The following is a 21,626-nucleotide window of genomic DNA, read 5'->3' on the forward strand; positions in this document are numbered from 1 at the left end:
AGCACAAAAACCTTCATTTTCAAAGTTTGAACCGGTGGATAAACGAGTTTATATGTAAAATACAAGTAGAACAATATGATAAAATTATGCTGTTATACTCACCCTTTTATAGTTTCCTTCAATTTCATAAACTGATGCAAGCATAGCCTTTCTTTCTTCCGGGTACTGCGCAAACCTATATTTATCCTGGATTAAAGTTGTTGTTAGCATATTATATTATTTTGTTTATTATATTACATATTATTAGTAACTTGAAGAATTATTTGTAAAATGTGCAAGGCAAGGAAAAACCAATGACCAAGCTGTAGGGTGTCGCATTGTATTATAAAATTTTGTCCAATATTATAATATTTTTAGAAAAAGGTCGCCATTGAATTTAAAGCATAAAGGTTGACATTTTTTTCCAAAGTGCAAAGACTGTCAACGAGTCCAACTTTTAACTTTAAACTCGGCGCGTGTCTTAATAGATTTTTCTATATTTTCTTAAAAAAGCATAAGATGGTTAGAAGTGGTAGGATTTGAGGATGCGTAGGGTAGGTAGGTAGGTAGGTTTTTTGTGGTGTCACAAAGCAAAACATGCATTACCCTCCGCATACATGTGCTCCTTCATAAATGTACACACAGTAATATGATAGATAAAAGCCTGAAAAACTTTATTGAATATCTCCGCGCCAAAAGTTAAATAAATAGCGCAAGAGCGACTTTTTGCCCAGTACTAGTAGTGTATCGCGCTACTAAGCATAAAGATGCTTTATTTACAGCAAGTTGGTGCTTTGTCATACGTTGTATGACCCGCCGCGCACAAAGATATGCAAAGTTAAAGTTGCAAACTTTTATTTGGCCCAAAATGAAACTTTTCACAATAACTCAAAATCTAAACTCAATATTATTTTTTTTAAATTTTCCTGCATGCTGCAGGGAAGGTCAAAAGGAAACGTTATTTTTACAAACAACAAAGCAAACATTTTGCAAAAAATTGGAATGGAAGGCTCTTTACCTGGGGACCCCAGGCTATTATGTTCATTAACATAGAGATTAGGCGGAATGACAGGCTGAGCGCGGCCCAGTAAAAGGCTCTATGCTATTCTAAGTTTTTTATTTTACTTTCGGAGATTCAAGTTACTGGGCCGCGCTCAGCCTGTCATTCCGCCGAATCTCTATATGATAAAGAAAATAAATATAATAGCCTGGGGTCCCCAGGAAAGATTCCAAATCTATACTTATAGGCCCCAGCCAAGGTTTTTGGGGTCTCGCGTAAAAATATATAATAACATTTCTGATCTAATCTTTTGTGTCACGTGAAGCTTAAACAATAAACATCAGACATTGGAATGTGTCACTGGTCACGCATGCTTACTGGGCCGCGCTCAGCCTGTCATTCCGCCAAATCTTTATTATATGTTAATGAACGTAATAGCCTGGGGTCCTCAGGTAAACGCATGCAACCAGTAAACTTAAAAATTGTCAATGTTGTGTGCAAGCTCAAACAGCAAAATGTTTGTGACAAGCACTTTTTGCCTATCAAGCCCGTCAGCCGGTAATATTTCGTGGGTATACCGGGCCGGTTTAGCTTGTTTATTGTTAATGGACTAGCCCGGCGCGCGCTACTTCCAACTTTGTAGCACTTGCCTAAAATTTCGAGAATGGAGAAGAAACAAGAAAGCGGCCGCGGCGCGCGCTACTTCGAAGAAATTTAGACGAGTAACATCTCACCTGGGGACCTCAGGCTATCATGTTCATTAACATGATAATAGAGATTAGGCGGAATGACAGGCTGAGCGCGGCCGCGCCCAGTAACTAAATAACTTTACAATACAGTCAATTTTTGAGATTTTGGCAAGATATTGGCAAAAAACTGTATTTATATTACCTGGGGACCTCAGGCTATCATGTCTATAAACATAGAGATTAAGCGGAATGACAGGCTGAGCGCGGCCCAGTAATATTTATCACGTGATATGATCGTATTAGGGAGTTGGTGTAATTTCTCGTTAGGGTTAAGATTTCAGCATGTGCTTTTATTAAGCCGTGTTGGGTTAGGGTTGGGTCTAAATATGTCAGGTCAGAGGGTTGCTCTACATGACATGTACAGTAAGAAAACAGGCGCGCGTTTTGCATGGTAGGTTCAAGGTTATTAAATTAACTAACAATCTTATTTTGCGCCGCGCATTAACATCAGAGCCGCGCAAGATTTAAATCCAAAGTTCTGATACTGCGTTGCAAAGTTTCGGCATTGGAGAGTAACGCGTTACGCCTCTTACACTGCTGAGCAACTCACTTGATACACTGGATGGTTCGTGAATGAGGCGTTTAAGCTAACGCTTTAGTAAATGACCTCGCTGTGTCACTGTTATAATGTAACTTCCTTTTCTCCATTAGATGGACGTTATTCTTACAAGAAAGCACAAACCCATACGTTTAATTTGAGAATTTGAATTATTATTATACATAGTGAAACAACAACTTTTGAAATGGATTAATTAACTGCGAGACATGCCTTGCCCCATAGCCACTGCTTCGTTGGAGTCCTGTTTTAAACACGACCGCCGAGTTTGAAGCGGTCATGTCGGTTCCTAAAAGTTCCACCACTATACCGAACTTCCATGTACTTCTCAGACATTGTAAACGAGCTGATAGATACATGGGCAATAATACAGACTACTTATCTTAAATGAGCCACATCTGGGGTATTCTGGCACCGAGCCATCGAGCGTGGCTGGGCGGCTATGGCGTGTCTCGGAGACGCTGGATTCTTTTTCATTTTGTCTCATTTCACAACGCTTGCTGGTTACATAGGTCCCATGGATACTTCACGTGAACCAGATGAAAAGTCGGAAGGTGAATTGTCGGAAGGCGAGTTACCATCCGACGAGGGCGAAGTCTCGGATGAAGGCGAGCTCCCCGACAGTGAGCCGGAGGAGGAACCTCCAGCTAAATTGCCTGAACCCGAGAAATCGCCTGAGTCAGCCGATAAGTTTGATCGCTACAAAATTTGGCAAGAAGCGATGGTGAATAATATGCGCTCTGCAATAACCAAAGTCGGTGACGTAGGCGAGAGTTCAAGCGCATCGAGTGGCAGCGATGAGGAAAATTCTGCTTTCATGATGGTAATTCCACAATCCACCCCACCCCACAAACACATTCACTTTATTTGTTTGCTACGCTGTGTTGTTCTGTAGTACAATGTTTTAGAGCTCGCTCTCTGCTGCGGCTGCGAGTGCCACGTGACGCCGCAATTAGCGTCACGTGTGCACCATGTATTATACAGCAGGTATAATGAGAGTGTACATTGGAGAGCCGGCTAGGGAGCCTTCTGTGTGACCGACCATCTGGTCTCCACTAACTCCTGTATTATAACAATACTCCATACAATGTGATCTACCGATATGGTCTGTCGATTTTGCCATTGTCGACAAGAGTCTTAGTTTTCAAATACAGCTGGTCCGTGATGCAATATCTAAAGCCGGAAATAACATTTCTTATGGAGACATGTGACGTGTAGACAGTACATGTTAACTGCCACGTGATTAGCAACTTGCATATGGCTGCATTGTAATTTGCCACAACTAAAATTCAGGATTGATGCACTTCGTGCCACGTATACGGTATAATTAAGAATCGGGCCTACCTGAGACTATCTCGTATATTAAATGTTCGTGGAGGACAGTTAGCCACACGTCACCTATTTATTGGGCTAGAAATATCGACAATGTCCAAATTGTTCAATCGGTAACTTGATTCCTTAATTTAACAGTATAATTGGTTCAATGTAGCATGTTGGATTTATGATGGATTTTGGTGTCTAAAGGCGACACAGTTGGCCTTCCAATATTAATAAGCATGTTGGGATACATGTTCTTCAAGCTTTTAAAGTAAACGCATGGAACTATAAAACGATTTTTATAATCTGAATCTTGTCAAATTTCATAAGCTCGGTTCTATACCAACTTTTGGGCAACCACTTTGTCTGAAGTAAAAGATAATAGTGGATTACACCATAACAGATTCTACCTCATTCTTCCAGAATGTTCGGTGCGAAGCACTTTGCCAAAGTTCTCTGAATTTGCAGTCTTACCAATATCCCGAACCTATTTTATTGTGAAAATAGGCGATAAAATCGAATATTATAATTGGGTAAGACATGATAATGTACTGAGCAACAAAAAAAAAGGTTAAAGAATCAAAGATATATTTTGCAAAAAGAAAACATACTCTATTACCTTAAACTGACCAATTGAAGAAAAATAGACATGAAAAAGGGACAACAATGAATGTTTGCATGGATGAGTTTGTAAAAATCTAACCTAAAACTATGATCGCTCTAAATGGTAATGCCCTAAAATGATAGTGTAGTACACCAGAGCACGAAATTGCATAATATGAGAGCCTCGAAAAGCTGTAGATAGATTTAGCTGTCGCTCTGCCTTAAATTTAATGGGAACGCCAAGATCTGCCTCTTTCTTTGTGGCTGGGCCGGGCGAAAGTCACGACCTAGAATACTTTAGCTGGGTGCAGGTGTCGTGAACCAAATCAAACCAAAACACTCATATAAAGTTCTAACGTGACTTATCCGACCCAATCATTATGAATGTGCTTGAGTGAGATCAGGGTTTACTGTGGTCGATTACTGACCACGCCCAGTATGTACACATGCAAGCTGTTGATTGCTTTTCTAGATATTATCTCAAGTTGGTATGTTTACATTCCATATCGAATGCATGGCACTAAAAGCTCTGTCTGAACAGATGTAGCTTAACTCTGTTTCTTATAACAAACTAGATGTTAGCAGGTGTACTGTGTGACAATTGTTACTAGCTATCTTAGCATAGCGTAGGTTGAACTTGTGCTGCCATTATAGTATTCGATCTGAAGTTGAAGTTGGGCTTAGATATCACTACTTGTTTACCGAACTCAGTTCGACAAAGTGAAAATTTGTCCAAAATTGGTACCGTGTAAAATTAGGTGGTATTTCTTGGATTTATGAGCAGTACACTAGATTACATAACAGTAGACACGGTCAGTTCAAATAGAGATCCCAGAGATAATCGATAACTGCAGGATTGCAGATGTTTCATCTGGTAGCAAATGAATATGAAAAATGTGGTCTCTCTTAGATTTTTAAATAAGTTAAATGCTGTTAATATCAGTGTACATCCTTTTCGTGGTTGCTTATTTGCTTCTCGAAAGATCCAAATTAATATTAAAACCTAATTTGCACAAGTAATTAATTAGATCTAATCCCAGCTGCAGGCCCTCTCTTGCACTATTATTAGACTCTTAACCTGCAGTGTAATATCGTTACTTATACAGGGTGGGCCAAAAGTCAGTGGCAATATAGGTAATCTGTATTGTGATCAGTCTAGACCACTCTGTCGTGGTAATTTAGGGCCTGTTTTTACTAAAGAACCTTGGAAATACAAAGCAGGTGTAGAATGTACAATGTAGAATACACTGTAGGGTGTAGAATGTACAATGTAGAAACCCCTGTAGGGTGTAGAATGTACAATGTAGAATGCACTGTGCTGTAGGGTGTAGAATGTACAATGTAGAAGACACTTTAAGGTGTAGACAGTACAATGTAGAATACACTGTAGGGTGTAGAATGTACAATGCAGCTGTAGTTGTAAAGCGGATATCGAGAAAGGTTGAAATGCCTTTAGGCGTCCACGGATTCTTCGTCCCTTAGCGCCCGTATAAAATCTTAAAGTCAATTTGTGCTCACGTGCTTTTAGCCGTGGAAAATGTAAATACTGCATGTGTGCTCATTGTAAAATGTACAGTGTAAAATGTATAGTGTTATATTTACAGTTCACCGTGTAATATAATTCATAATACACTGTGTGTAGTAATATATTAGGCGAATTTGAGTTACTGTGCGAATAATCAATTACCTTAAACGATAGGGCGGGCCCTGACAACTTTCGCTGTTATTTGTGACACGAAAACAAATTTGATTTGCAGATCATTCGACAATCGACATGCTTATAGGTATACCATTCTGGGCATAATCAATCTAGAATACGTGGTGATAGATCTTTCAATCATGATTTGTAATCTACAGCAGAGAAGAGAACTTCAATAAAATAAGCCATAAAAAGCTAAGGCGAAGGATGTTATTGCTGAAAATTGTTCAGGGAATTCGGGGAAATAGAAAAAAAGATAGCAGTCTTTAAACAGGAATATAAAACGTGTTAATGTTGCAGTTGATTCATTAGACTTGAGAAACAATTAGTCTGCCTTTATGCCCGTCTGTAGGTATGTTCTTTTTATGTCCTTCGTGAAATTAGGTAACTCGCTTTATTTGTTCTTCAATGTCAATTTTTTACCATGATTTTTCGCCTTTGGACTTTAAAATATTCAGCGTCAATCCCTCAAACGAACACTAATCTTCATCCATTCTTTAACTGCTACCGTCTCCTTTCTCAACGTCAAATAAAACACCGATCTACTTATATTACCGTGTTGCAGCGGGTGTGACGTCACAAGCTGTTGTTGTGTGACGTCACTAGCTGTTGTTGTGTGACGTCACAAGCTGTAGTTGTGTTGCAGCGGGTGTGACGTCACAAGCTGTAGTTATGTGACGTCACAGGCTGTAGTTGTGTTGTTTGCAAGGGTCCGTGTTCGAGCAAGCTCTATGATCTGTACCACACTTCTTCCGTGTAACAAATTATTACGAAAATAACTCTGTAGGTGTAGTAGAATAACTGTGAATTCATGATTTGTACTTTATACATCCTAAGTGAGCATATATTTTATTATTTTGAGCTTTGAAATGCAGAATTTGTATGCCTGACGTATAAAAAGTAGTTCTCACAGTACATTTTCTGAAAATAATAGGCGGCGTGAAACAGTGATATTCAATTAAAGGGAATAATGTACTGCTTTGCATTTGGCGGTGTGCAACAGTGATATTCAATTAAAGGGAATAATGTACTGCTTTGCATTTGACTGTCATCAAGCAGGCGTAGCTTTGGATAGCGAGGTTTTTTAATAGACAAATACCTGTCAATTTTCCAACATAATGCCTTTTATAGTACTATGAAATGAAGTTGGCGTCCAAGCAGCTTAATATTCAGTTCTCAGGGGTGGCCAACTTTCTTGACTTTATTTTGTCATGTAGGGGGGGGGGGGGGTGTAGCAACAAGTAAACGATCTGTTAGAATGTGCAAGATCAAAATGTGTCTTGTCTCATGTAGCAACAAGTAAACGATCTGTTAGAATGTGCTACATGTAGCAACAAGTAACCGATCTGTTAGAATGTGCTACATGTAGCAACAAGTAAACGATCTGTTAGAATGTGCTAGCCAAGATCAAAATGTGTCTTGTCTCCTGATATAATATAACGTAGGGGACGACTTAATTTGGGAAAAGCTTTAATCAAAAAATCAAACATCATTTAAAATGGCTTCGAAGTTAGAGCTGTGTAAGAACTAGATTATTAATCGTGTAGATATGGTAACTGTGTATTATGTAGTTAAGGTCGCGTTACTGTGTAAGTTTTGTAATTGTGTAACTGTGGCAACTGTTACTAAGCTGACTTAGTAACGTTTGTATATTTGTCACTACGGTAACTGTGTTACTATGGTTCCTTTGTAACCGAGTAGCGTGTAACAGTCTGTAACTGTTGTAAGTGTGTTACTACAGTTACTGCCGTAACAAAAATTTAGTTTCTTTAACTGCAGTCCATGACACGCGTTCTAATTACAGAACGACAGTGAGATTCCGCCAAATTTGAGGGCCTCTTACGATGACAAGGACCAGAATTTGTTGGGGGCACTGGGGGTTGATACCCAGGAGGATGCTGAAGAGGGCCAAGGGGTGAAGAGAAAAAAGAAGAAGAAGAAGAAGGTTAGGACAGTTGTAGTTGATAGAGAGGGGGTGTACTACACTAGAGAGGGGGGTGCATTACACTGTTATTCGTGTTTTGTGCATGGAGTTTGACTGTCAAACTTGTATTATTGACATAAAAGTCTATAAAGTCATAGCTTATCTATTTCGACCGTATTGGTACGAAGGGTTTAAGATTGGAATGATCACGTGCTTCCAAAATCTCAATCAGTCACAGTCTTGCACTCATCAATGTGCTGCTCAACTACATACTCACTATGTAGAGTTTGTAAAGGGTAGTCGAGGACAGGTACCTAACAAAGTGCTAGCGTGTATAGTAATAGAAAGACCAGGACTTTATCTTGTCTTGCTATCCGTTATAAGTCACCTTGGTAGCTTTGAAGGGAGTTCTGGTATAATTATGTTGACACGGCACTGAAATCAAATGTTAATACTTGTCCCAACCAGAAATATATGTTCAATATTCCCGTTCTAAATATACTTTTTTGGCACGTACGCTAGCTGTTCAGGGGGCACTGTTTTAAATGTAGCTGATTTGTAGTATTACATGTATTATCATGATCACCACACAGTCACAAACTACCCGTTCAAATCCACACAACTTCAAGTATTATCAATCTCAATTTACGATCTCAAGAATATTTTATCATCAAAATTACAAAATATTTGACATTTATCTCAGTCCCAAAAATGTAGGCTGTCTCCTACTTCTCTCCTAGCTGTCTCCTAGCTGTCTTCATTTGACTGATCTATATACACTGTATAACACTATATATTCCACAGCAGAGCACACCTAGTGAGTGGTGGGAGCGACACAAGGAGATCTACGAAAAAATGAAGGAGCGGAGGCAGGAGATGGACGCCTTCCGAGCTAAAACTTATTGTCGGTTCTTTCAGAAGGGATTCTGCAAGGAGGTTAGTTTTAAGAGGATACTCAATATACTGTTGATTTTATAACTTACATACTACAATTGATTTATTTTATGTAGAGATCAGAGGGCATCATATATCTCTAGTCTCAACCCTTCAATTCTGAGTTTTGTTCTAGAAGTGTATGATGTTATGTCAGTTGAGTAATGACTTTTAACCTGTTATTTGGTTAACTACTAAATACACCATATATTTGAGAGTCCAGAGAAATAGTCAGATACCGAGTACTGGGCCACTAATTAAATGGGTATAAACTCCCCTAGTTTCATGTCAGTGAATACACTTAATTTGATCCTGTCTTGTGCAAGCTATAAACATGAAATTAGCTTCTTGGGCATTGGTCATTGCCCGATATTAACGTTATGATTGGATGCAAGGCATGATTGGAATTATGGCTGGTTGTCAGTTTGAAGTTAAACAGAATATTAAGAACTCAGTTGATAATGTAACCATTCTCTGCAGGGTGACGAGTGTCCTTTCCGTCATGAAATACAGAAGAGACTTGACGTGTGTAAATACTTCATGAAGAATCTGCCGTGTCACAAAGGGGATCACTGTCCTTACATGCACAGTGAGTGTTCCTTTCTTCAATTATTTCAAGGATATTTTGCAATGCTAAAAATAGAAATAGTTCACAGTTTAATCCTAGTTTAATCCTTCGTTGGATAATTTATTGAAAACTCAGATTGTAGCTCAACTTACAAAAACAAAACCAGAGCCAGAACACAGCTTAATTAACGAATCACACTTTTCAGATGAATATCCCTGCAAATATTTCCACCTAAGAGGCTTCTGTTACAACGATAAGGAATGTAGGTTCAGTCACGAGGCCCTCACTGATGATACCAGACAGATCATTGAATTTGTGAGTTCCTTTTTAGGTGTTGAATCTGACAGAAATATGAGAGAGTTTGATCTTTTGTCAGACGGTTAATGGTTAAACATCCCAACAGTTTTATAACTATCTAATATCTATGATTTGTCTAGATTATCTGTGATCTTCACTTGTAGGCTGTTGATAAATGATACTTAACTCTTAAGTTAGATCCATAACTTATCTACACGCACGTGACACAGTAAAATAACCCCACTCCCCTGCCCGCAGTTGAAGAATGACAGATACGATCGAGGACCCCGGTTTAAGAGGTTCAGATCCAGAAGCAGGAGTAGGAGTAGGAGCAGGTCCAGGTCTCCTATAGACAAAGGGGAGAAACCTCTCTTCACTGACCCTGACGCTCCCGCCAACAAGAAGGTGGGTTTCTTGCTATTGAGCTGTTTCATGTGGACTATAATGACCTGAAGTAGAATAAAACTCCACAATCACTCTAGCAAGCTAATTTTATATGAAGACATGATATTCAGAATCGTAATTTAAATATTAAGTAATTTCTTACATTCTAAACGTTTTTCTTTCTCCAGGTACTTCTACCCACACCAGAGGAACAAAAAGAGCACAAAGAAGATCACAGAGAACGGGAGCAGGACCGCAAACATCACCACCGACACTCTGAAGACAGATACAACTCCCCCCGGGACAGTTACCGGGGCAACCGCGGCAGATTCTTCAGAGGGGGCAGCCGGGGAAGTCCTCGAGGTTTCAGAGGCGGTTACAATAACAGAGGAGGATTCAGGAGGGGAGGGTATACCGACAAGTATAACAGAGGATCTAACAATTTTAACAATTTCAATAATGGACCGAACTTCAACCAAGGACCAATGAATCAGGGACCGCCGGGACAGATGGGTCAGACTCCAATGAGTCAGGGACCGATCAATCCGCCACCCAACCCGATGATGGTAGATCAGTTCAACCCGACCAGTTTTAACGCAGCCCCCGAAAGTTTCGCCCCGCCCACCTCCATGAACCCAGCGTCTGCTTTTAACGGTGCATTTCCACCACCGATCCCAGTAACCCAGCCAGCTGCCAACATGGCGAGCAGTGCCGCCCCACTGCTACCAGCAGCTCCCTTCCAGCAGTCTGACTATGTCCCTCTAGTGAACCAGTACCAGCGTCCTCCTCCACCACCTCCTCCACCCCAACAACCCAATGCTCCTCTAACTGCAACTATTGATTTCGGGGGCAACAAGTCCGCGGAACCACAGCCTGAAGCAGTGGTGTGCGCAGCGCGAGATCCTCGTTTGAAACAACCCTCTGAGAAAGAGAAGTCTAGCAGTGAACCCACATTAGCTGACATGTTCAAAAGTCTGGATCCAACCGCTAGCCCGTTCGGATAAACAAAAGTTCAGTACCGAGAGTGGATTGTTATTGTAAACTTATAGCGTTTGTTGATCAGAAGGAATGATGGTCAGTCAGAGAAGAATGATATTAAAGAACCTGCTTTGTTAGCTGCTGCCCTCCAAATGAACATATTGCTATCTTTTATATGTGTATCCCATTTTTACGGTGTACTATGTAAAACTCGTACCCAAATTAAAGCACAGTAACCTCTAGCACGGACTCCTGCTGTTTCGTGTGAACTCATTTTTTGTGGGAGAATATGAGAATTTTTTGGGAAATTTGTGTGGCAAGATACATGTTAAACATTTTTATTTTGTTTTTACATGAGCTTTTTTAAAGATGTTTCGTAGATTTATAGTTTTGTTCATACAAATAACTGTGAACTGTGCAGCTTTTTTGTTAATATTTCCGGTATTATGGAGATTCTCAAACATAATCACAATGAAAACGATTCGAGGACTAATGTTTCAGTTAGACTTGCTTTGCATGAACTTTGGAAGATTATTCAGTTGTGATATCCTGTTAAAAATCTTTTTAAACACTCCAAGTCAAATAATGACTACAATATTAAGAACTCTATTTTCTATCATAAAGCAAGAATAAAAGTGCTTGAGTATTTGAACCGTATGAAACGGAAGTGGTAAAATGGTTAATTGCTACTTTTATCTTTTTACTTAATTTAGCGTTTTTCCTTGCTTAATTCGGGTTAATTCCCTCATTAACTACTCATTTAAAGTATTGAATAGTAAGCTGATAAGATAAGGTAGATACTGTTAAACGATGAATTATTAACCTATCACCAATCAGCAATCTATAAAATCTCGACTACCGTCCCTTCTAATTTAATTTGAATAACTTCACCTCAAAATGTCTGTGGACTTCTTCATTAAAAACAATAAATTGGAAATTTTACAACCACATTTCCAGGAATGGAGCACTTATAATGTCAGGCCCAGGTCAAGCTGCTGCCTCTACCAGTGCCATACTGCAAGATCTGCAAGATTTAACATCACTATCATGGGACACAACCGTGTCTCACGATTCTCTGGTCACCCCTTCCTCATTTGATATCTCTGGTAATGTCATCCCATCTTCACTTGATTTCTCTCCCTCCTCACGTGACGTCACACCATTATCACGTGACGTCACACCATTATCACGTGACGTCACACCATTATCACGTGACGTCGCACCATTATCACATGACGTCACACCCTCTTCAAGTGTCCAGACTACTTCTTCGGTCAATGGCAAGATTAGAAATGACTTTTTTAAGCCAGGACTACCCTCTCATTCCAGCACTCCATCTAGTACACTACTTTCTAAACGAAAGATGAGTCGGAATGTCTCCTATAAAGTTCCCAAACTGTTCTTCGTTTCTCAGACAGATTCTGGTTCGCAGATTGAGAATCATAGAAAGATGAATTGTAAGCGAGATGTTGCTTCATCTAACCAATCTGAGAAAGTAGCTAAACCTGTCGATGGAAATTGCACAAGGAATGTCAATAAATCTGTCAGTCCACTGAAAGATGTTTTGAAGAAAAATTTGTTGTCGAGTTTTTCTATAAATGGTAGCTCAGGCAGCAGACGTTCTAGATACTTCTTTATGGATGAGGAGGATGAAGATGTTTGGGATCCAACTCCAAGTTTATCATTCCTAAAATCGTCATCAAATCCGGTGACGTCGTCACCAAGTCTTGAGACGTCATCATCAAGTCTTTTGACGTCATCACCAAGTCTTTTGACGTCATCACCAGGACATATTGTGACGTCACCACCAAGTCACGTGACGTCATCACCAAGTCACGTGACGTCACCACCAAGTCACGTGATGTCATCACCAAGTCACTTAGGTTCATCAAGTCCTAAGAAAACAACTGTAATTGTCGGTGTAATGGACAGTAAGCCTAGAGAAAGTTTGAGGAGAAGTTCGCTTGGAAATGCCAGCTCGAGCCGTAGAAAGTCTCGTTGTTTCTTTATAGAAGAGGAAGATGATTTGTGGGACCCGACACCCAGCTTATCATTCTTAAACGAGTTTGCCTCGGTGTCACCAAGTCATGTGACTCCATCAACAAATGGTAAAAGTCCATCAGACAACTGTTATAGGCCTTCAAAAACTCTCTCAGATTCAAAACCGAAAAAGTTATTTTTCTGTGATCCCAGTGATATTAGTCGACCTTCATCTGACATAAAATCAGAGAAAGAACTAAGGACAGAGATTTTAAATTCCAGTTTTACCTCAAGTGTAAGCTCCTGTAATACAGTCTTGACATCTGAGAGAAAAACAGAAGAGTGTGGCACCTCAGTTCAATCTATAGAGGAAGAAGTAGATAAACTGGACCATATACCAGGTTAGTTGAGAGGAATATGATTACCAATATGAGGCAAGGAGGGTTAGTAAGTTTATAGTTCTATCCCAGTTATGATAGGACATGTACCACATTTCATTCCAAGACGATTTTTACCTAAAATGTGAAATTTTTCCTTAAGTAATAACCGTTACACTCTCACTAGCTCCAACCATGCCCCTAGATACATATCTAATCCAATAAGGGGCCTTAAAAGGCCTCTACATTCCTGCTTTTTCTTCTTAATTCGTTTATTACAGGTCCTCTGATTGGTTTAGATCCCCAGTTCTGGTTACCTGTTAGAGTTAGGATCAGAACGCTGTACTCTCTGATAAAGGCGTCCCCCCTGGTTCCTGGACTTTGGGTTATATCCAACCATCCCATACATAGGGTCCAGATAACAGGACTAGTTACTGGTGAGTAGTCAGGGTTTCAGTATATTCTACTGTGTGATTTAGTGTGTGATTTAATGTGTGTGATTTAGTGTGTGATGAATGGTGTGTGATTTAGTGTGTGACTAATGGTCTGACTTAGTGTGTGACTTACAGGTTACTGTTTGTAAATATTGAGCTTATTGCAGTTTCTTGTAACGTGTAAACAACTAGTGAGCTTGTGCAGTTGCTCAATATTAAAAATATTGGAATTCCCACGAATTCCAAGAAATGTTTGCGCCACCATGATTACACTCACTTGCAACAATGGAATAGCTATCCATGTCCAAGAGGCAGCTCTGAATAACGATCCCACTAAAGTATTAATGCTACAACCAATAAAAGTTGCAACCAAGGATAATTGCAATTTTCTTCGTTGAGTTACAAACCCAATGACTGACTGATCTAGCTAGGTAAAGTCCACTTCTTGGTATACTTCTGGTCACTAAAACCGGACTTATCCACCAATAAATAACAGTTCTCCAATCCTCACTATATCTGCAGCAGTACACACTACACCCAATATTCTAACTATCATGTTCCACTTGATCTACTTGATCAATATACTTTACATATTCCAACTTACTTTTAAGTGGGCGTGGTCCTCAACGTCAGGGTGTTCAGATTGATTGGATCACTAAGTATCAGACTACATATGTTTACACTAAGTAATAGTATAAATGCACATGATGTTCAATGTTCATGACAAGCTCAGGACATACAGGCTGAACTTGTCATCACAATTGTACGCTGTTTTATAGTGTCCTTGTTGAGTTATACTAACAGCAGAGTAATTGTTTATAGGTCCGTTTATAGGCTTCTATTGGTCCAGTACAGAGTGAGTATACCGTATATATATATATATACTGTAGGTGTTGATAGTTTACCCACTTAAAATCCACTACAACCAAATGTCTGCTCCATCTCCAATAAGTGCTACTCAGAACCGACATTTCACTACTTAATAACTACATTATAAGTGAGCTGGTACCACAAATATATATATAATATATATAATAAATTATAATACATTATAATAAAATACATTGTAAGTGAGCTGGTACCACAAATATATGTATATATAATAATATAAATTATAATACATTATAATAAAATACATTTTAAGTGAGCTGGTACCACAAAGCCCCTAGGTTATTTCGGGGAGTACTAGACAGACAGTTTTGTAATGTACTGGTTCACAAAGAATGTCACCCGACTGTCACCCGACTGTCACCCGACTGTCACCAGAATGTACGGAATGTCAGCTGACTGCATGTTGTATGGTTGCTCTCTGTAGATTGTTATGCAAGATAAGAGGAACACAGTGTGGTCTGTGTAAATGTACGTGTATACATGTTAAATGCTGCGTGATACACACTAAATGTAGGTGTGCTATTTAGTGTGTTATATTCGGTATTTATCTCAGGAGCCAGTTGGGGGTTGGTATTTAAACAAACAATATCCGAACCTGCCCACACACGCCGTACCAATACACGTACAATCCCTACTTTATTTCCGGGAAATATAAGAGCCCCCGTGAGTATTTTGGCAATTTTCCAGCTTGCTGGTAAGTGTTGTATTAAACTTTAGGACGGAATTCCTTGCCCAAGTTAGGAGGGTACTAAATCAAATTAACATTGCCTGAGTCTATCATTCTGCAACATGAGATGGCAAACTTCTCACATGACACATAAACTATGATCTATACATACTGATAGTTGATACACACACACACACACACACACACTGAATTGTGAGTAGATTATGTACTCAGTACACAGTCTGCCCCTGCAGGGGCGGAGAGAGCGATGTAAGTACCTTGAATAAGTACCTACTAAATGATTGAGTTGCACACTAGACATTAGACTCTACTCAGCGTAATAGTATTGTGGGCACTGATCATATCTTCAAAAAAGTGACAATTACAGTTTTATAATAACGAGTGTAGGTTTCTCGATAATACAGTACTAGAAATAGTATGATTGTATCCTGTTATAGTTACACGTAGAATAATTAGCCTCACCCAGCAATTTACCCATTTAACTTCCACTCCTTTTCTTCTTATAGGTATAAAATCTAAATCACGGTAGGTATTATGTCACTGCATAATCACTGATTGCACACATGAGTCATGTCTGTATTAGAAGCAGTCTTGTCATGTAGAGCTAGCCACTAACATCACAGAGGGTGACACCCTGTTAGTTGAAAGTGTATCTTCATAGCTTCAGTGGGTCCTTATTTGGTGCTGATAGATCTTAGAGGTCAACTTAATTTGACTTAATGAATCGCTATAAATTTATTGAATAAACCGGTGTCTTTACATAACTATGATTTGAATGAGGATAACTGAGTAATATAATTATACAGAAATCAGGCAGGGTATTTAATGAGGCAGGGTAGTAAAAGAGCTGCCTAATAAGTAAGTCCCTTTAGTAACTACTTTAGTAACTACTGTCCCTTTAGTAAGTACTAGTAACTTTAGTAACTACTGTTCAGTGTTCACTAACCCGATCTCTCTTAACAGGAATTGACATTAAAGAGAAATACACGAAGTACAAGATAGAAGATACATCGGGCGCGGTACAGTGTGTACAGTGGGGCACTGATAACAGCACCTCAGGATACTGTCTGGGTGATTTGGTGTGTGTTACAGCTAAAATAACGGAGTTTAGAGGAAATGTTGAGCTGAAAATCATGGAGATTTTCCAGATGGTAGGTTGACTTTTTAACAGTTGGTTTATGAAGGGGGGAGGGTTGGGGGGGGGGGGGGGGGGGATCATGGGTGTTTTTGTCTTTTGAGAGTCCCGACGAAAATGGCCAAATTCTCATTCTCAAAAATTATTTTTGAGTCAAATTTCCAAGAGAGGCGAAAAAGTCTCATCTCAATTGGACCACATTGCACTGATATGAAGAATGATGTGGTATATCACTATTTTTGAGTGGACAATTTTTGAGAAAATGAGAAATCCATGCTGAATCTCTCAGATTCGAAAATAATTTTTGATTGGACAACTTTTGAGAAAATGAGAAAGCCATGCTGAATTTCTCAGATTCAAAAATTATTTTGGAGACATTTTTGAGTATTCCCGGCGAAAATGGTCAAATTCTCAAAAATTCTTATGATCCCTCCTCCCCCATACAAAATATCTGTCCCCCTGTTAATGTTTGTTTCAGGAACGTTCTAGATATGAGAAGTTTAGATTTGTTCTCGAACTATACGATTATTGAGCTTTGCATACCGTGTCACGACTTCTGCGTCATTCCTGAGGTTGAGTAGGAACCTAAATTGGGATATTGGTCCCATACCAACATCGGCAAGGTGTCTTTGAAACTATTCTCGTGATTGTGTTAGAAGAGAAATAAAACGGTATGCTGACTAGGATACAAATTGCAATGGTGCTTGATTAACCCTTATCTAATTTCAGGAAGATATGAACCAACTTACACTGCACCTCGCCCTGTCCGACAAAGCCATGGAAATACTCCAGAAACCTTTCGTTTTGCCGGACATATCGGTTCAGTGTTCGGAATTTGCGCAGAAGATACGAGATGCTGTTATGGAGAATGTTTTACAAAAAGGTTGGTAGGTATTGCTGGTGTATATTTAGATTTACCGGTCACATACTCACATTATTATTCTATGTCCTTATTCGGAAGTTCTGGTATTTATAAATAATCAATTAGCTGTGCTCAGAGTCTGTATATTTCAGGGCCATGCAGCAAAATAGCCCAATACAAAGAAATCCAGAATGTAAGGATATGGGTGCAGTGTTTGACAGCCCTGACGGGTCACGATGAGGATTATCTTCTTTTAGAACTTCATAGAGAATTCTCCGATTCGAATAAAGTGAGTTATAATTTATATTCTATTCATTTACGGGCATTATCAGCAATGCAATATGTATTTATTGGTATGAGCTTTAAATATAGATTTACGATGGATTGTGTGGCTTCCAAAGAAGGGATCACTTTATTCCGTATTGCTGGATGTCACGCCTTTGCGTGACCTCAAAGCAAGGGACGTAAACACAATCTTATCTTTTGAAACTAGCAAATTTTGGCATAGTTTATGTACAAACGCATAAGTTTTTATTGCTGTGAAGAACGCGCGCGCTGCATCGCGCGCTTCAGCTCAGCCTGATCAAGAAGTTCACATTGAGCTCAGTTGGCTTGCTATTTCGTGTCGTTCTGCGTTGCTCTGCCGTCATGCCCGACCTATTGCTATTCTTAAGAATACCTCTGCTTGATGAGCGAAAATTCTTGCCGCATCGGACTTGCGATCGTTTGAGCATGATCCGGACATGACTTTTGTTCGAGAAATTCTGAAAATCTATTTCCGACGACTGATGTTGAATCTTAATGAACGGTCTTTTCTGGAAGCCTAGTGTCTGATGATTTCTCTGCCGCGAAACCTATTTCCCATCTGGTGAGTGTTAATCTCTACAAATAATATGTTGCTCGGACCTCTTTCCGTGAGCCCTATGTTTGCTGCATTTGTCCATTTATAGTTTTATCAAGGTCTTCACTCTGCATGTTAGGCTGTATTTGCTTTTCCCTAACAACTGCAGTAATAGTATGTGCGCCGGAAGTTTCGTTGTTGTCACACATACAAAATTCTTGAGTTGATTTTAGCTTGAAAAACGAAAACAAATGCCCCATATGTACCTGCGTCCTGCACACATATTGTGCGGGCCACACTAAATTACTTGTCTATATATTTTACACCGAGGCAGTGTCCGGTTCTCTACTTTTTAAATTCTTGCAGTTAATTTGAGTGGCAGTTACTACCAGAGCACTCGTTTTATTTTGGCTGCAGTTCTATTATGATTTGGTTGAATGGGATGTAGAGCTTCCCATAACGGCTCAGTGGCTCAGGTAAATCGGCCTGGCATTGCTTGAGGTACCAGGTTCGATTCCCGACTCTGTCACTAGCCGTGGGGTGAGCGACGTCGACGCTCAGCTAAGGACCCTGAGTGGTCTATGCAGCCCCCCGGTCCACTCAGCCGAATACTCGAGAAATCGAGTGTGAGGGTTAAATGAGGAGCTGCCCATTGCAGCTTAGTCTGGGACGAAGAAAGTATGGTACACACTACCTTAACCGTCACTGGCCTTATGTATAATTGAATCCTTCGGCTTCCTGTAATTGGCTGGTTACACTTGTACATAACTATGTGGCTGTTGGAATTTCCGAAGTAAAATAAGTGTTGAGAGAGATTATCAATTAACTTGTTGCACATTTTCAGAAAACGCATAATGTCAAATTTGTACATCACATCGCACAATAGAAACATGTGTTATGTGGAATACATTAGTATACTCGCAGCGGATAAATTAATAGTAGGCGGGGTGGCGCCTAAACTAATTCTGCATAAATAACCGTGAACATGGAGAATATTTATTTTTAAGGCGGGTTACAGTTTGAGACTCCCTTAAATTCCGTTTTTATATGATCATGTAAAATAAGGTAGCTGCATATATTTGATTGAAATGTTATAATTTTTCTAATAATATGTAAATTTCAGGGCCCGAGTAAGATACAGGAAGTCCGGAAAAACGCCCTCAATTTAATAAGTAAATGTTTGAAGACTAACAAGCAGGTACGTTTGGACCTTTTGCTTCCACTGTTAAATTTGCTACGTGAATACGTGAATATGTATCCCGACTAGAACATTTTGGATTAATAAAACTGTTTTATAGATTTCAGACGAAATTTTGATTTTTAAGGCTTAAAGTTTGGATTAAGTTTCGGGCGTACAGAATGAAGGTCTGAGTTTTGAGTATGAATTTGGTAGGTTGAACGAATTAAACCATAGTTCCCACTCATCGCCTTGGTTACGGCCACTACTTTGTCACCGGAAGCCTCTTATTTACCCCCATTTACTTTCCAGGTTGACACAAGACGGTTGAAAAAGGACTACCCAACATACTCCACACACTTGGACGCCGTCATTTCCCAGTTACTGATGTCCGGTGATGTTTACGAAACTGAGATCGGTGTTTATACCTCTTTGTAGTGGACTTTATCGTGTTTCAGGACAGCAAGAACTATTGTTTACAATGTTTCATTGTCGAAGGTTTTTAATTAATTAGGGATATCAGACGAATTTACGCTTTTTTAGCAGTTGCTTTTATTATTCGTACTACGAATTTAGAAAAAACCTGTTTTATCGAATGTTGACTTTGGATAAGTTTTGGTGCGATTTTCTGTCAGATTTCAATGTACAGTATGATACTTATTTGTAACAACAGTTCAAAACACTGAATTCTGAACTTTTTCCTTATCTAACATGAAAAAAATCGAGATCGCTAAGTGGAAAACATAGTTTAAACAAAAATAACAGGGTTGTATCATAAGTCTTCTTCGTCCCCTTATTCTCTCAACTTTTTTCTTCCTGCTGTTCATATAATCAGGCATCGCTCCACCGTGTTGGCGCGGGTGGGTGCACAGCCACCCAAAGGATGTTGCACCCACTCAGTTTGGACTTGCACCCACCCAAATGATTTTAAAATTTGAACACCAAAGATGTCAAATTTTGTAAAAACTTCTTCTGACTTAGAAGTCAGAAGACGTTTATACACAATTTGAAAACAGTCTCAATTGAGTAAAGTCAGCAGAAGTAAAACTACTTCTTCTGACTTCTACTCAATTGAGAGTCGAGACTGTCAATTGTCTAATCTGTCAATTTTTTTCCCTGCTCTTGCCGAAGGCAAAAAGATCGTAGGGAATAAGTAATCGGGTTTGGATATATGAGGTGGCCCGACGGTCCTACGTTGACGACAAAAGTCTGCTCCTTCGCAATATAGACCACTCCCCTATAATTATGAGTATAGGAAGCGTCTGTTATGCTGCGCGCGACGCTCGGCATGTGTTAGTTAATTGCAGTATCCAACGCGAATTTCAATTGTCAAACGATGCCGTTCAAATTAAATTAGCCCAAAGTTTGTGCGCGGCGTACTAAATATTCGATTATCCTGCACGCGCGCAATGACAAATTACGATGAAAATAGTGCAACTTTTTAACAACAAAATAATCCAATATCTAATTTTTATTAATCGATAAAATTATCTTTTCGTTTAATTGCAAATGTTAACGGTTTAAGCAGGGAAAATTAATCGTGCGTGGTGTAACCGCGGCGAAATTCTTGTTTTGATTACTTTTTCTGACTTCTAGTTCTACTCAATTGAGACTGTCTTGACGCGATTTAAACTTACAAACAATACTATAAGCTTCCTCCCTGTGACCACGGGTTTTCTAGTCTATATTATAATTCAGAGAATTCCCTTAATGTTTGTACACTGTACAATGTTTGTACGACTGCCAGTGCCAACGTGCAAATTAGGTAAAAAGCAAAAGGTTGCAAAGTAACTATGGTAATGAGGGTTGTTACACGCACGTGCACGTGCAAAGATTGTTAAAACGGCATTTTTATCGGTTTTGTTGTTATTACGTTGTGTTTAGTGCGAGCAACATTTTAATCGGATGTATCTTCGGTTGTGTAGGATATGTTGTGACGCGATTTAATTTAACTAACAACAAAATACTATTAGCTTCCTCTCTGTGACCACGGGTTTTCTAGTCTATATTATCATTCAGAGAATTCTCTTAATACACTTAACTGTACACTTAACTGTACGACCGCCCACGTTCAAATAGATAAGAAATAGGCAGTTTCATAATAACCATGGTAACGGTGTTAGAACTTAAAAGTGCACTTGCACGTGCAACGATTTGAGAGTGGTATTTTGATCTTTTTTTTTGTTATTACGTGGTGCACTGGTGCGAGCTATATTTTAATTGGCTGTATCTTCGGTTGTGATGGATATTTGTT

At 39.3% G+C, this 21,626-nt stretch overlaps 2 protein-coding genes across 4 annotated transcripts; both read left to right on the top strand.

The window, feature by feature from the left end:
* The first annotated feature begins 2,702 nt into the window (after nt 1-2,702).
* On the top strand, nt 2,703-11,695 carry LOC134819424 (zinc finger CCCH domain-containing protein 6-like). Of its 3 annotated transcripts, none has more exons than XM_063829368.1 (7): nt 2,712-3,107; nt 7,708-7,848; nt 8,632-8,763; nt 9,241-9,349; nt 9,534-9,643; nt 9,884-10,030; nt 10,198-11,695. In XM_063829368.1, the coding sequence occupies exons 1-7, from the start codon at nt 2,727-2,729 to the stop codon at nt 11,011-11,013; spliced, it is 1,836 nt and encodes a 611-aa protein (XP_063685438.1). In that variant the 5' UTR covers nt 2,712-2,726; the 3' UTR covers nt 11,014-11,695. The 3 variants fall into 3 exon arrangements, with proteins under 3 accessions (XP_063685440.1, XP_063685438.1, XP_063685439.1); XM_063829369.1 differs by having other exon boundaries at nt 2,798-3,107; nt 8,635-8,763; XM_063829370.1 differs by lacking the exon at nt 7,708-7,848 and having other exon boundaries at nt 2,703-3,107.
* Nucleotides 11,696-11,948: 253 nt separating this feature from the next.
* Nucleotides 11,949-20,059, top strand: LOC134819917 (uncharacterized). Its single transcript, XM_063830068.1, has 7 exons — nt 11,949-13,368; nt 13,626-13,781; nt 16,321-16,508; nt 17,222-17,375; nt 17,507-17,643; nt 19,319-19,393; nt 19,685-20,059. The coding sequence occupies exons 1-7, from the start codon at nt 11,961-11,963 to the stop codon at nt 19,808-19,810; spliced, it is 2,244 nt and encodes a 747-aa protein (XP_063686138.1). The 5' UTR covers nt 11,949-11,960; the 3' UTR covers nt 19,811-20,059.
* The last annotated feature ends 1,567 nt before the right edge of the window (nt 20,060-21,626 follow it).

Source organism: Bolinopsis microptera, chromosome 8 (genome assembly GCF_026151205.1).
Source record: "Bolinopsis microptera isolate Bmic1 chromosome 8, MBARI_Bmic_1.0, whole genome shotgun sequence".
Taxonomy (NCBI): domain Eukaryota; kingdom Metazoa; phylum Ctenophora; class Tentaculata; order Lobata; family Bolinopsidae; genus Bolinopsis; species Bolinopsis microptera.